This window comes from Pongo abelii, chromosome X (assembly GCF_028885655.2).
Source record: "Pongo abelii isolate AG06213 chromosome X, NHGRI_mPonAbe1-v2.0_pri, whole genome shotgun sequence".
Taxonomy (NCBI): Eukaryota; Metazoa; Chordata; class Mammalia; order Primates; family Hominidae; genus Pongo; species Pongo abelii.
The window spans coordinates 130,209,691-130,224,122 of NC_072008.2; the positions used below are offsets into that span (position 1 = coordinate 130,209,691).

The 14,432-nt window shown below is 42.8% G+C and overlaps 1 protein-coding gene across 1 annotated transcript; it reads left to right on the plus strand.

The window, feature by feature from the left end:
* Positions 1–6,620: 6,620 nt before the first annotated feature.
* Positions 6,621–11,211, plus strand: TEX13D (TEX13 family member D). Its single transcript, XM_024240451.2, has 2 exons — positions 6,621–9,222; positions 9,810–11,211. The coding sequence occupies exon 1, from the start codon at positions 7,440–7,442 to the stop codon at positions 9,210–9,212; it is 1,773 nt and encodes a 590-aa protein (XP_024096219.1). The 5' UTR covers positions 6,621–7,439; the 3' UTR covers positions 9,213–9,222; positions 9,810–11,211.
* The last annotated feature ends 3,221 nt before the right edge of the window (positions 11,212–14,432 follow it).

Below are 14,432 nucleotides of genomic sequence, written 5' to 3' on the forward strand. Positions count from 1 at the left end.
CAACAGAGTGGACCAGCAAAAGTCATTCCTTCTAAATGAAATGGGGAAATCTCTACCAAGACTGATGAAGAAAATAAGAAAATGTCTAATCAATATCAGAAATGAAAAATGTGGTATCACTACTTATGCTACAGACATTGAAGAGATGAGTATATTATAAATGAGTATACTGGAAAATTTAGATAAAGTTTAAAAATTCCTAGAAAATATTATATAACAAAATGGACTCAAGAAAAATTAGGAAATTTTACTTCTATTCACTGTCGCAGACCACATCTCTGTAATTGGAAGAAAATTACTGAAAGTTGCCAGACTTTTGTCGAGACTCCTTCTTTCCTCAGTATTAATTATGAAAGTGAAGGTGGGTTTAGAGGCATCATAAATTTTTTCTCCTGGTTCTCTTTTTTTTAAAGTTTACAGCATAAGGTGTTTTCCTTTCCTTGTCTGGCTGCTGTTGATAAATTTGGGCAGCTAAAAAAAGTACTTTTTTCTTAATTTAATTAGAAATCTTAACACAGAATACAACAAAATGAAACAATTACATAATAACCCTCCAATCTTTTTTTTTTTAAAGTTCAGCTTTTTATTGAACACACTATAAAAGAGGTTTAGTCAAAAAGAACAAAGCCCATGTCATCATCAGACTCCTCAGATTCTTCTTTCTTTGCTTCCACTTTCTTCTCCTCAGCTGGCAGTCCTTTGGTAAAAGCCAAGTACATATTCTACGGTAGTGCAGCCATATATATTGCTTTCTAATAGTCTAATTAATATATGATTAAAGAAGAGAAAAATCTGGAATAGTGTGCATGGTGTGTGGTCAGAATACAGCTGATACAAACTCTGAGTTCACAGATCAACTGTATCTGGATCATCTGGTGAGCATTTTGAGGTCTTACTCTTTTTTTTTTTTTTCTTTGAGACAGAGTCTTGCTCTTGTTGCCCAGGTTGGAGTGTAATGGCATGATCTCGGCTCACTGCAACCTCTGCCTCTCGAGTTCAAGCAATTCTTCTGCCTCAGCCGCCCGAATAGCTGGGATTACAGGCACCCACCACCATGCTCAGCTAATTTTTTGTATTTTTTAGTAAAGACGGAGTTTTACCACGTTGGTCAGGCTGGGCTCGAACTCCTGACTTCAGGTGATCCACCTACCTTGGCCTCCCAAAGTGCTGGGATTACAGGCATGAGCCATCTCGCTCAGCCATCCCATTCTTAAAGAGTCTAATTTAGTAGATCTGGGACCACACCTTGAAATCTGCATTCTATAAGCCTATTGGGTGATTGTCGTGGACAGTTGGCTTGGGAACCAAGCCAAGAGAGAGAACCATCTTGTTTTCTCTCTCTTAGGCATCAATTGTCTTAACTGTGCTATCATATTTAAGATGGCCCTGTTTAGTAAGTTCCCAGAATACAGAAATTCTGTATTTGTAGTCAGATTGAAATATAATCTTGTAAGACTTTTCTGGAGAACAATTTAGGAATATATAATAAAATTGTAGATGCATGCATGGGGAAATTCCACTTCTAAGTATATACTCACAGATGTATACTACCAGTCATGTACAATGTTGTTAATTGCAACTGTTGCTAATGATGATAATACTGGAAATAACGTAAGTGCACATTCAAAGAGTGAACAGCAGTTAAAATGAATGAACTAACCTACAGTTATCAACATAGGAAGATATGGAAAATATCATGTAAAGTGAACAATGCCAATTTGAAAAAATTGATATTGTTTACCACAGAGGTAATACTACATAATGTTTATAGATAAATACATATCTATAAAAACATACACAGGAAGGTATATGACTTGGGTTAGTTTTGGGGATGGAAGGCACAAGGGAGGGAAGGAGAAAATATGATACAGGAGGACTTTAGTTGTATCAGTAACATCAAATTTCTTTAAATAAAAAGTTCTAAAGCAAGTATGACAAAGTGTTCACAACACTTTTAAGTCCACCACTTCCTAGCTGTGTGATCTTGAGCAAATTACTTATGCTTAACCTTTATGAGCCCCAGTGCCTCTGTCTGTAAAATGGGTTGATAATTGTACCTTTAATACATGGAGTTGTTTTGAGGATTAAATGAGGTAAAGGCATTTTTTGTGTAATAACCCCATAGTAAACACTCCCTAAATCATGGCTGTTATCATGAGCAAGAAAGTGTTAAAAGCATACATTCAGATATGGGTCAGTAAAGGCAGATGGGAAAATGTACATTCCCGAGAGAGATGACATATGGCGCTTTAGAGTAGAAGCACCTCTGGTGAGGGTACAGGGCTCTGAGTGTGCCCTTGGGCAGAGAGCAGGGCTGATTTTTTTTGTTTTTCTTCTTTATTGGGTGCAGTGTCTGTCTCCTCTAAGTTGTATGTGTGTGTGTCGGGGGCGGGGGTTATATTTATTATGGGAGTGGGTGATGAGTGCCTTTACCTGGCACAAGGTACTGTGTGACCTGGATTCTTCTAAACTCAAATCCCAAATTTCTAAAGGATGGGGTGGCACCTTCAGAGAGTGGTCTACTTTCTAGACTTTCTAGGCACTGCCTTGTGGAAAGCAAGATAATAATGAAGTGTGGATTCCAGGCACTGGACAAATTGGTGACAAAGTCACCATCCTCTCTTCTTAGCCATGAGTGAAGTCTGAAAGGAAAATTGATTTCTTCTATCAATGGCTTTTGGGCCTGTCCTCCTTAGATTAGGAAATTTTGATAAAATCCTACTGGATCTCACTGTCTAACAGCAATCTGTACTTCATTGCTCAAGGTTCAAGACAGTGGTGGAAAAATGACGATGATAGCTCAAGTGGCATTTCAAAAAGAGACTGTGGGGTGGTGTGGGGTTGGCCTTGTCAGTACTATCCTCACCAGTGCAAAATAGATGCTGACTTCACCTCTTCTGGTTTATTCAATCGTCAGATATAGCCTACTGGACCTTCAGGTATCTAGTGCTTTCAGAAGTCACCCTCTTGCCATTAGATCAAAACTGGAGTAGCAGTCATTTTATACTCCTAGTATCGATGTATTTATATTAATTTTTGTAAGTGGCACTATTGATACGCTATTTCTAATAATTGCTAAGCCAAAGGGGCCTGTCAGTTTCCTCCAATTCAGGTCCAGTGATTTTTCTTAAAGGTTTCCCCCAGCCTTTCTGTACCAGTCAGTCTATGCTTATCCTGGGGTAACTAACTGCTCATAGATCTGCAACCTACTTGGTTCCTCCTACCTTCCGCCCCAACCTTAAGACTATCAGATCCTTGGGGATTCAGCATACATTCTCCTCTGTTTCATACCCCTTCACTTGGCTGATGAATCACCTGCCCCTGCCCTTCCCTCCAAGAGTGGTGATCTAAGTCTGACTTGCCAGCCAGTTAGTTGGCTAGAGCTTAAATGTCCCAGAGTTCTTGCTTCCTTGAGTCCTCCAGGCCACATTGGCATGTAAGCAGACATAAGAGATTGTGTGTATGGGTGTGTTTGTGGTGGGGGTGGAGGTGGGAGGTGTAAATTTGTGAATGGTTTCCGTGAGAATATTCAATAGGGATGTTACTTACAGATACTAAAGCGCTAACAAGAAGAAAGAAAATACAAAAACCATTTGTCTATGGAAAACAAATTTATGTCTGCTTACTCTTTATGGCTAATTTTACCACATACACAGTAATAACCGTGAGTGTTGTCAAGATGGGTCTGATGAAATTGATTGTAAAGTATATTCACTTACAATGTGCCATTGTGCTCAGCTGTGCTCACACTTGTGTTGATTATTGACTATGGGCTTCTGCCCATGTATTCTGCTCACATGGAAAAAAAAAATTAAGGGGATGTGACTCTAGTCTTTTTGAGATTAACTGCCTAGCTGCCTCCTTTCTTTTCTTTTGGCATCTGTTGGGTAGCTATATTGAATGGGTCACTGTGGGTACAAAGTACAAGAAAAGAAAGTATATGTAATAAAAGGTGTAAATTTTCCTAAAGCGGAATGAAAATTGTTCCTCAGTACTCAGCATATATAGCTTATATTTACTCCATATGCCTTTTCTCTATTCTGTTTACCACCTTTGATTCCTAGGAGATTAAATCTGCACAAACGTAGATACATACTAATACTATGAACTTTAAAATGTTATTTTCCTTCCTTTATCATCAATGATTATCATTTAGAGTTGTTATGAAGGCTTTGTGACAGAGGTTATACTAAAATTGAAAGTATAAGAACTGACTGAAAATCGTGTAAAAATTAGCTATGTTTTTAATGTGGTTTCTCAGATTGATTAATTTATGCAATTGAATTGTTCTACCTCTTGTAAACATACATTCACACTTTGCAAACTTGCACACCTGCAAAGTAAAGTGTGGTGGTATTTGTGATATTATCATTGTTTCATCAAGAATGATAACTCAGCCAGGTTACCCTTTAAATCTCATTTTATAGGCCATTATATATCACCTTCCTGTCTCAATATAGTGGAAATTGATTCCATAAAGGGCTGAAAGGCCAAAAGTACTTTAAAGTTAATAATTTAAAAACACATTGGCATTTATGAAGTGTTGTTACATTAATTTGGAAATAGTTTGAAATCGTTATGAAGTTTAACAGTATATGAAAGCACTTCCCCAAAAGATAGATACATCAGTTTGGATACAGTGAATTTTTTTCTTTAGGGAAGTATGTGTCTTTAAAAAATTATTTTTCTCTGAATTGAAAATATGACAAGAATATTCTCTTATAGCTTTCAGTCTGACTTTTAACCAAGATTATAGAACTCATGAAGTAGTCTCTGTTTTCCCCTTTTTCTTTCCTTTTTCACTATCTTCCATTACTTTGTTCCCTCTTTTTGGCATTTATAAGCAATACATGTAATAGGAACCATATCAGGTGCTAGAAATCCAGAGATGAAAGGCCACAGTCTCGGTTCTCAAGGGACTAAGTCTAGTTGAAGAGAAAGAAGAATAAAAAAACTAATTACACAGTATTGGTGGCGTAGTGGTCAGGAAAAACTTCTTGGAAGAGGTGGTGATTGAGCTGGAAGGATGAGTGATAGCTGACAAGGAGATAAAATTAATCTTACTTGGGATATTAATAGTTTTGGGGTATGATAGCTCTCTTTATTAAAAAAATGGCAAAGTAGAGAAATTGAGGTCCTATCCCTTCATAAAAGTATTTAATGGAGCTGGAAAATACTGTCAGAATTAACTTTTGCAGAACTCTGGAATCTAGTCAAAGCTTATAACAACTAGCGGAAAGCCAAATGAAGAAAGAAGCTGCTGCCTTGCAGTAAGGGAGTTCTCTGGTGTTTCAAATTGCCTGTCTCCCTTTCCCCACACACTAGATTGGAGGCAGCCATGAAGACAGTAGCCTGTACTCCTGGTACAGGATGCCATGTGCCAGACGGAGCAATACGGACCTTATTCTCAAAGAATTGTGGTTGTGTGTTTTAATCTGTCTGGTAGCTCCCTGATGTAAGGGCTTACTTCTGTTTTGCCCATCTGACTCAGAATTTGCAGGGATGGGGCAGCTTTCCAGGTGGCATTTACCAAAAGCATTTAAAGGCAAAAGTATTGGCTGTAGCAGCCTGGGACAAGGGATAGCAGACAGCACAAGCAATAGATAGACCAAAATCCTGGGAAGAAAGAGGGTGGGAAAAAGAGATATGTGGGAGAATGAGGGCTTTCAAAACCCCTAATGTAAACCAGGGAATTGAGAAAGCCTTGTACATGCCCAAGACTGGACATGCTCAGAAAAGGCCTAAGACCCCATACTTCTACTTGTTGCTGACTTTCAGGTTCGCCACAAGCAGGAAGTAAAGGCAAAGGAAGTAAAGGCAAAGGCAGCATTATAAATGATCTGGGTAAGCATTAAAGGAGTTTCCCAAAACAAAGTCAATCCTTAAAGAGTGGGAAAATTTTAAAAATTCTTTCTCTTTTCTTTTTCTTTTCTTTTCTTTTTTTTTTTTTTTTCCACAGAGTCTAGCTCTGTCGTCCAGGCTGGAGTGCAGTGGCTCTATCTCGGCTCACTGTGCAACCTCCGTCTCCTGGGTTCAAGCAATTCTCCTGCCTCAGCCTCCCGAGTAGCTGGGATTACAGGCACTCGCTGCCACGTCCAGCTAATTTTGGTATTTTTTTTTTTTAGTAGAGACGGGGTTTCACCATGTTGGCCAGGATGGTCTCAATCTCCTGACCTTGTGATCCACCCACCTCAGCCTCCCAAAGTGCTGGGATTACATGCGTGAGCCAATGCACCCGGCCTTCTTTCTCTTTTCTTAAAAAAAAAATTTTGGGGCCAGGAGTGGTGGCTCAAGCCTGTAATCCCAGCACTTTGGGAGGCCGAGGCAGGTGGATCACCTGAGGTCAGGAGTTCGAGACCAGCCTGGTCAACATAGTGAAACCCCATCTCTACTAAAAATACAGAAATTAGCCAGGCATGGTGGTGGGTGCCTGTAATCCCAGCTAATTGGGAGGCTGAGGCAGAAGAACTGCTTGAATCCAGGAAGCAGAGGTTGAGGTGAGCCGAGATCCCTAACACTGCACTCCAGCCTGGGCAACAAGAGCGAAACTCCGTCAAAAAAAAAAAAAAAAAAAAAAAAAAAGGAAGTTACAAGCCAAAAATATGTTAATCTTGTCTTATGTATTTACCTACATTGTTATCTTTACTATGTGGTTTTTGTTTGAATTCTAGTTACTGTCTAATGCAGCCCAGAGGACTCCCTTTACCATTTCTCCTAGGGAAGATCCAGATCATGGATGAGCATTTAGCCAAAAGGAAAAAGAGATACCCTCTGAGATCTGGGTTGACCAGATAAAGATGGGAGTGAATTTACAGGAACTTCATGGCTCAATTACTTGCTTTTCTTGATGACAGGGACTCTAAGTTCACCTGTTCAGGAGCTAAGGGAAGGGTAAAGATAGCATGACTGACTCTATGGAATGTTTGAAGTAGTAATTGAGAGTACAAGAGATGGAGCTGAGACAAGAACAGCACTCATATATACACCTAACCAACTCCATCACCTGGCTAGGGATTCATTCCATGATACTGGATATTGTCCTTCCTAAGCTATTGGAAACAAAGGTTCTGTTGGGTCACTACAGTCTGCAGCACACCGATTTTCCCTGTGGGGAGCGCTGTGCCAGATGAAGCTGGTCCCAGCAGGCCTTGCGGGTCCCAGCCAGCCTTGCGGCACGACTCAGCTTTTCTCTGTGATGTGTCGCGGAGTCGCCGGTAGGGTTCGGTGTGGCGAGGGGGACCTGCTTCTCTCTTTGTGAGAACCAGGGAGTGAGGGAGGAAGGAGGCCGAAGAGGAGGCCAGGACTGAGCAAGGACTAAAGTAAGACTGAAAGGGGAGGTGAGAGGTGGACTGGTTGTTGGCAGCAGCCTGTACCGGAAGTGGCGGCAGCAGCCGAGGCGACGCACAGTGAGGCAGCTGCTTGACTAGGCCACAGCCGCCATGGCGATGAATTTTGGGGACCATGCCAGCGGGTTCCGCCACAATGATGTGATCAGGTTCATCAACAATGAAGTCCTCATGGACGGCAGCGGCCCAGCCTTTTACACGGCCTTCCGCTCGCGGCCGTGGAACGAGGTAGAGGACCGGCTTCAGGCCATTGTGGCCGACTCGCAGGTGCCGCGCGCCATCAAGAGAGCCTGTACCTGGAGCGCTTTGGCTTTGAGCGTGCGAGTGGCCACGAGGCAGCGGGAGGAGCTGCTGTACCACCTTCAGCGGCTGCAAAGGCATGCGGAGGAGCGCCAGGCGACCTCCTGGGCTCTAACGTCCCAGCTGCAGCAGCTACGCCTGGAGCATGAGGTGGCGGCAACACAGCTGCACCTCGCGCAGGCTGCCCTGCAGCAGGCGCTGAATGAGCGTGATGGGCTGTACGGGAGGCTGCTCCAGATCGAGAGGTTTCCCCAGGCCGCTCCACTGGCCCATGAAATAATGTCTGGGCCACAAGCAGAGCAGAATGGGGCTGTGGCATGTCCCCTGGCTACAGAGCAGCAGAGCGATATGGTGGCCATGGGGACACATGCTAATGCCCAGATGCCAACCCCGACAGATGTTCTTTATGTGCCAGGACCTCTGAGTCCCTGGGCCCAGGGCATGCAACCCCCTCTGCCAGTGCCACATCCATTCCCACACCCACCACCATTCCCAATGAAATTCCCATTCTTGCCACCTCTACCACCTGCTGTAGTCATGGGGGCAGAAGCAGCAGCAGCCCCACTTCAGATGCCTCCTACTGAGATCCACCCACCTTGCCCGTGGCCTGCAGTGGGCTTCCAGGAGGAGATGGCCCCTCTGTGGTACCAGAGAAGCTACATCCAGGAGGAAGATTCCAAAATCCTTCAGGGGTCATTCCCCTTAGGAGACAGCAGAAGCCACAGCCAGGGAGAAGGTTCAGAGAGGTCCCAAAGAATGCCCCTCCCTGGGGACAGTGGGTGCCACAACCCGCTGTCAGAGAGTCCCCAGGGGGCAGCCCCACTGGGGAGCAGCGGATGCCACTCCCAGGAAGAAGGTACAGAAGGACCCCAGGGGATGGATCCCCGGGGGAACAGAGAGAGACAAAATCAGAAAGAAGGTCCAAAGAGGGCCCGGAGGATGCGCACCCTGGTGTTTCACAGGAGCCGCAAACCAGAAGATCCAGAGGGGCCCCAGGGGACTGTCCCCCAGGCAGACAGCAGAAGCTACAGCCAGGAAGGATGTTCAGAGAGGGCCCAGGAGACGGCCACGCTCGTGTTCATCAGGAGGCGCAAACCAGAAGGTCCAAAGAGGCCCCAGTGGACTGTCCCCCTGGGGGACAGCAGAAGTCATATCAAGGAAGAAGGCCCAGAGAGGCCACAGAGGACTGTCCTCCAGGGAGACAGCAGAAGCTATAGCCAGGAAGGAAGCCCAGAGAGGGCCCAGGGGATGGCCACCCTGGTGCTTAGCAGGAGCTGCAAACCAGAAGAAGGTCCAGAGAGGCCCCAGGACACTCTCCTGGGGGACAGCAGGAGCCATGGTGTCAGAGAAAGCCCAAAGAAATGGCAACCTCAGAGGCAGAAGGCCAAGAAACCAAAAGTGAATAAAGTCTCGGGATCCCAGCAACAGGAGAAGCCTGCCTCATTTCCAATTCCAATGAATTGGAAATGCCCATGGTGTAAAGCCGTTAATTTTTCATGGCGTACGGCCTGCTATAAATGCAAGAAAGCCTGTGTGCCATTTGAGAGTGGAGGGCAAACTCAGTGATTTCAGGAAGGTAAGTAAGAATGGACACACTTCAAAGAGAAACCAATTTCCTAAGACCCTCTTCTGATTAAAGTATAACTTATTTACTTCACAGAAAAATTGAACCCCAAATTATGGAGAAAATTAAATAAAATAATTTATTATCCCATTACCCAAATTAGCCATTTTAAAAGTTGTTTTGGATACACATACATACAAATATATATGTGTTTATATTCTCATGTTATTCATTTACTTGAACAGAGATGGACTACTTTTGATTTCTCCTGATTGCATTTAAATTTTGCAGGTGGTGGATTCTGGATGGCTGATGCTGATTGGTTAGTACCCTGGAGAAGCTGAAGTCATGAAGCCTTTTCTTTTCCTTTTTGTTTCACTCCTTTTCCTGAAAATGCCATGTATGTGGCTGGGAGCAGTTGTGTGATTTTAGAGTTAGAAGCTATGTTGAATTTTAGGAACAGTACTTTTCCTTGAAAATGCTATTATTCCTTTGGAAACAAATTTTAGAATCACCACACTTCCTTGAAAATGCTGTTATTCCTTTTGAAACTACTGCAATGTTCATGTTTTCTTCATTTTGCTTTGTTGGTTTTATAGGTGAGGTTCTGTTTTTGTATCTCAGCCCCACCGAACTTGCTTGTTGCTGAAGAAGCTGAACCTGTTCCATTAGAAGATCTTCCAAGGCCAAAAGAAAGTGAGACTGACTGCAGACTTACTGGCTGCAGCAGAGAGGAGTAAGAGGAAGTCAGAGAAGAAGAGATGATTTAACACTCATTAGGGGGAAGAGGAAGAGCAGAATTGTTTTGTTAGAATTGAATTTTTCCATTGGGACAAGGAATTAACTTGGAAGAGTTTGGGAGGTTGTCGTGTTCAATTCTATAGATGATAGCAACTTTGATGAATTTCATTTAGTTTGTTAAATAGTTGTTGTCTAATATGTGTTAGGAGCTAGACTTATAGGTTATTATTTGGTGCACACATCATAATCCTTGTTGCTGAGTTGGTTAGAAGATAGGAGAGAGCATAATTTGGGATACAAATTAGATCAGGGGTATCTTCTTTGCCTTGCATGTAGCGTTGCCTTAGGTAAAACCAATTTAAATAACATCTAGATCCATTTTTGCAGTTTTGTGGGCAATGTGAAAGAGACTTGCATGAAAGGTCTTGAGTAACCAAACTGCTAGTCTCATTGGTTTGCAGGTGAGACAAATAAGCAGTGGCAAAGTTCAGGAAAGTGGTCTTACGGAAGTGCAGGCAGGGCTTTTCTGATTGTCTGCTGATTTCCTCCTTTGAGAGGGACAGATATTTTCCTGGCTGCCAATAAGCCTGCCTGAAAGACCACTGGGGTGTCTTGAAGAAAGACAGTGCTCTGAGGAGTATTCACTACACACTCCAGCCCTCAGCCTCAGGCTGCCCCCATTCCAAGTCCCTTTCTAGTCAATAGGTGGATGAAGAACAAAATGGATTTCAAGGACAGACAGACAGATATAAGGGCTGCGGGCTATGGATGGTGTTTCTCTTGGGAGGACTAATTGGGTTAAAAATAAAACTGGACTGGGGCGAGCACTCTTGGGAATGCCCCTGGACCCTTCCTCTTTGGCGTGTTCTCTGCAGGCTCCCCCAAGGCAGCTGCTGCAAGGCAAGGAGAGATCCAGGGTAGAGCTCAGGGGTGGTGGGTTAGATCTGCCTCCAGTCCAAGCTAAAGATGTCTTCAAGTTTCCCTGTAAGATCCCGCCCAGCTCACCAAAATCAACCTTTGTCAGGGGTTTTCTGATCCTAACTAGTAATAAAGAGTGTGCACTGGACTGCTGTGTCTTCTGCGTAGTGTGTATCTCAGGGCAAATTTTCTCAGAGGTGGAAGCTTAAATCTGCATCTTTCCTCCATCCCACTGAAGTTCAATCTCATTTACTACTGGAGGGGCCTTCCTCTTATGAGGAATTACCCAAGAATTGGGGGCACTTCTGTAGAACCTTCAATCCATCATGATTGTCCTTTCTATCCTCACAGTCCAAGTCCACATGGTCCTGTGAAGGTTAGCATATCTTCTGCTCCAGGGTGGTGGGGCAGGAGGGGTGAGTTGGGGAGGGTGCTTCTAGCTAGGCTTGGAGCTCTGATGCCTGGAAGCCAGCCTCCTGTGTACCAAGAAGCCATTTCCCTGAGATCCTGTCTCCCTGAGGTCCCCTAATATCCCATGAACAGAAACTTTCCTCCTGCATTTCTGCCTTCAAAGTCACTGTCCCCTCTCCCCTATGCATAATCCTATCAAGTTGTTTAGGATTCTGGAAAACACCCAGGCTGTAGCCTGTCTGCTCACAAGACAAATGTTCCCTGAGGTGAAGGGGAGTGGAGGCTGGCTACCTGCTTGGTATGGGCACAGGAATGGGGACAGAGAACAAAAGTGACCTTGCCCCGCCAGCATTCTCACTTCCCTCAGAGTCATGATTACTGGGAAGTCCTTGGTTACTTTGGAGGGGAGCACTTCAGAGGAAGGGATCTATTAGGGATGTCAGACCCAAAGCTAGGTTTTCTGGATTGGGGGCTGGTTTTATGATACTCATGTGGGCTGATAGCTCCTTGGAATTTTGGGAAGATGGGATACAGATGAGACTTGGACATGTTTCAGCATAATCCATTTTCGTATACCAGCAGGTCATTCTAGATTTCACTGTAGTTGTTTCTTTTATGGCTTCAAAGTGGACTCTGTTGTTAATTGGCATGCTTGTAGGCCTTTATAAAAACAGACGTACCCTGTGTATAGCTTTTATATATTTTAATATGGTTACACAGTCTTTCAGGGTCAACCTTTTTCAAAACAATCTGAATCATTGAGGCTGTCAGATCACTACTCTCTTCCAGGCTGCATACATGCAAGAAAAGGCAGCAGGTTTCTGTGGCATAAACCTGGGCTTTGGAGACAGAGAAAACTGTGTTCAACTACTTGATCTATTATTCAGTAGCTGTGTGACCCCAAAGGATTTACTGAATGTCTCTGAGCCCCACAAGTGTTAGTTCCCTTTCTCTATCTTCAGGGTTCTGCTCTGGATCCTGTGGTCATGAGTGTATGAGATTATTAATCATAGTAAGAGCTACCATTAGAGTGCTTACTATGTGTTAGGTACTCTAAGGACATTGTCCCTTTTGATGACTGTAAGGTATTATAGGTACCCATATTAATAGTGTTCAAAGTGGGTACTATTGCCCCCAATTTACAGGTGTGGTAATACCCAAATTTGGGACTTAGTGAAGCCTGGGCCTGGCTTCAAAATGAAATTTTACTAGTTCCAATGTCTGTACTCTCCATCATATCACACGACCTAAGGTTTTACCCTTACTGAGGGATACATGTGCATTTTAGCAGGGATCATAATACCTAAACCCAAAGAAATGACTGTGGTGGAGGGAATTTGAGGTAGAGTGGCAGTCTGGTGGTTGTGGAGCTGCTCTTTTAGAATATTTCAAATTTTGCCTGGGCATGGTAGCTCAAGCCTATAATCCCAGCACTTTGGGAGGCCAAGGTGGGCAGATCACCTGAGGTCAGGAGTTCGAGACCAGCCTGACCAATATGGTGAAACCCCGTCTCTACTAAAAATAGAAAAAATTAGCCGGGTGTAGTGGCATGTGCCTTTAGTCCCAGCTACTCAGGAGGCTGAGAGAGGAGAATTGCTTGAACCCGGGAGCTGGAGGTTGCAGTGCGCTGAGATCATGCTACCGCACTCTGGCCTGGGTGACAGAGCAAGACTCAGTCTCATAAAAAAAAAAAAAAAAATCCCAAATTTTGGGATATGTGATGGATAACCCAGGCTGCCACTGAGTAGGGCCATTTATTATCTTAGTCACCAAGACTGCAAAATAAGGGCAATGATTTAGGCAGTGGGCATGACTTGTGCTGATTCAGCAGACTGGACTTACGAAAAGTTTATATCTGAGTTTAGTATTAAGATAGGACACATCTTGACTGCTTACCTAAAGTCTGTCTGAATTATTCAGTTTTTGTTTTAAGTGAATAAGGTGGCAGCTGTATAAGTCCAATATACAGTGTGTATGTATGTATATATATATATATATATATATATATATATATATATAATTATTTATTTATTTATTTTTTCCAGTGAAGAAGGAGGGGAAAATTAGATTTTGAAAACTTCAGACTCATGTTGCCCAACGGGGATGTTTTTTACATTATGGTGCTAAATCTACGACAGAATGGCAAAGAAACACATAACTTCCTTATCACATGCGTTGTAAAGACTCAACACGGAATGGTAGCGGCTGCTTCTTATGTGGTACAGGCGCTGCACAACACTCTTCAGTGGTTTCTTCACTTCTAGCTTGTGATAGAGTCAGTGCATCCACTGGCACTAAAACTCACATACACTTAATGATACTCAACAGCCCTAGCCTGTGACCTTATGAGGTTGCTGTTGAACAGATTTTTCTCATTCTCTATACTGTTTATTCTTTGGTGTTTAAGAAAAGAGTTCAGAAATAGTGAAATAGACATAGTAAGTGTTGCTGCACTGGGTATTAATAATCCCAAGAGACCTAGCACAATTTTTTAGCACAACTCCCTATTTGGTTCACTGTTGGAGGCACTCTCTTCAATGGACTTAAGAATTACTCTACTAGGTCAGATCCTGGTCCATCTAGGCTAACTTCTCTGGGGCATAAAGCAATTGTGGAAAAGCACCATGTCACCCTGAGTGATAATTTTAAAGGTAAGCAATGCCACTAGAAATCTCTAGCTTATTTTATTACTTTACACATCAAGTAAACAGCATGCATTCAAGGCAGGATTGTTATAAGCTGGGCAATATGCTTTACTCTGTGGAAGTGATCATTATTACCCTCAGTGACCTTGTATTCTATTAGAAGAAATAAGGTAAATATGCACCAAACAGTTCTCAGTCTTTTCATCAATTGTTCCATCATATTTTTTTGCTTGTAGATGCCAGTTTTTAAAATATTCTGTATGAATGTCAAATGACATCAATTAATAAAAGATTACTTGTTCATTTAAAATTAAGGAAACCTATATAACTATAAAGTTCTCTCATACAAATTCTAACCAAATATAATTCTAACCAAAAAGCAGCCACTTGCCATTTTTCATTTAGGATTTTGGTGAGGATTCAATGAATTCCATTGTTATTATTATTACTATTATTATTATTGTTATTATTATTATTATTATTACATGCAGCCTAATCCCAGCAAAT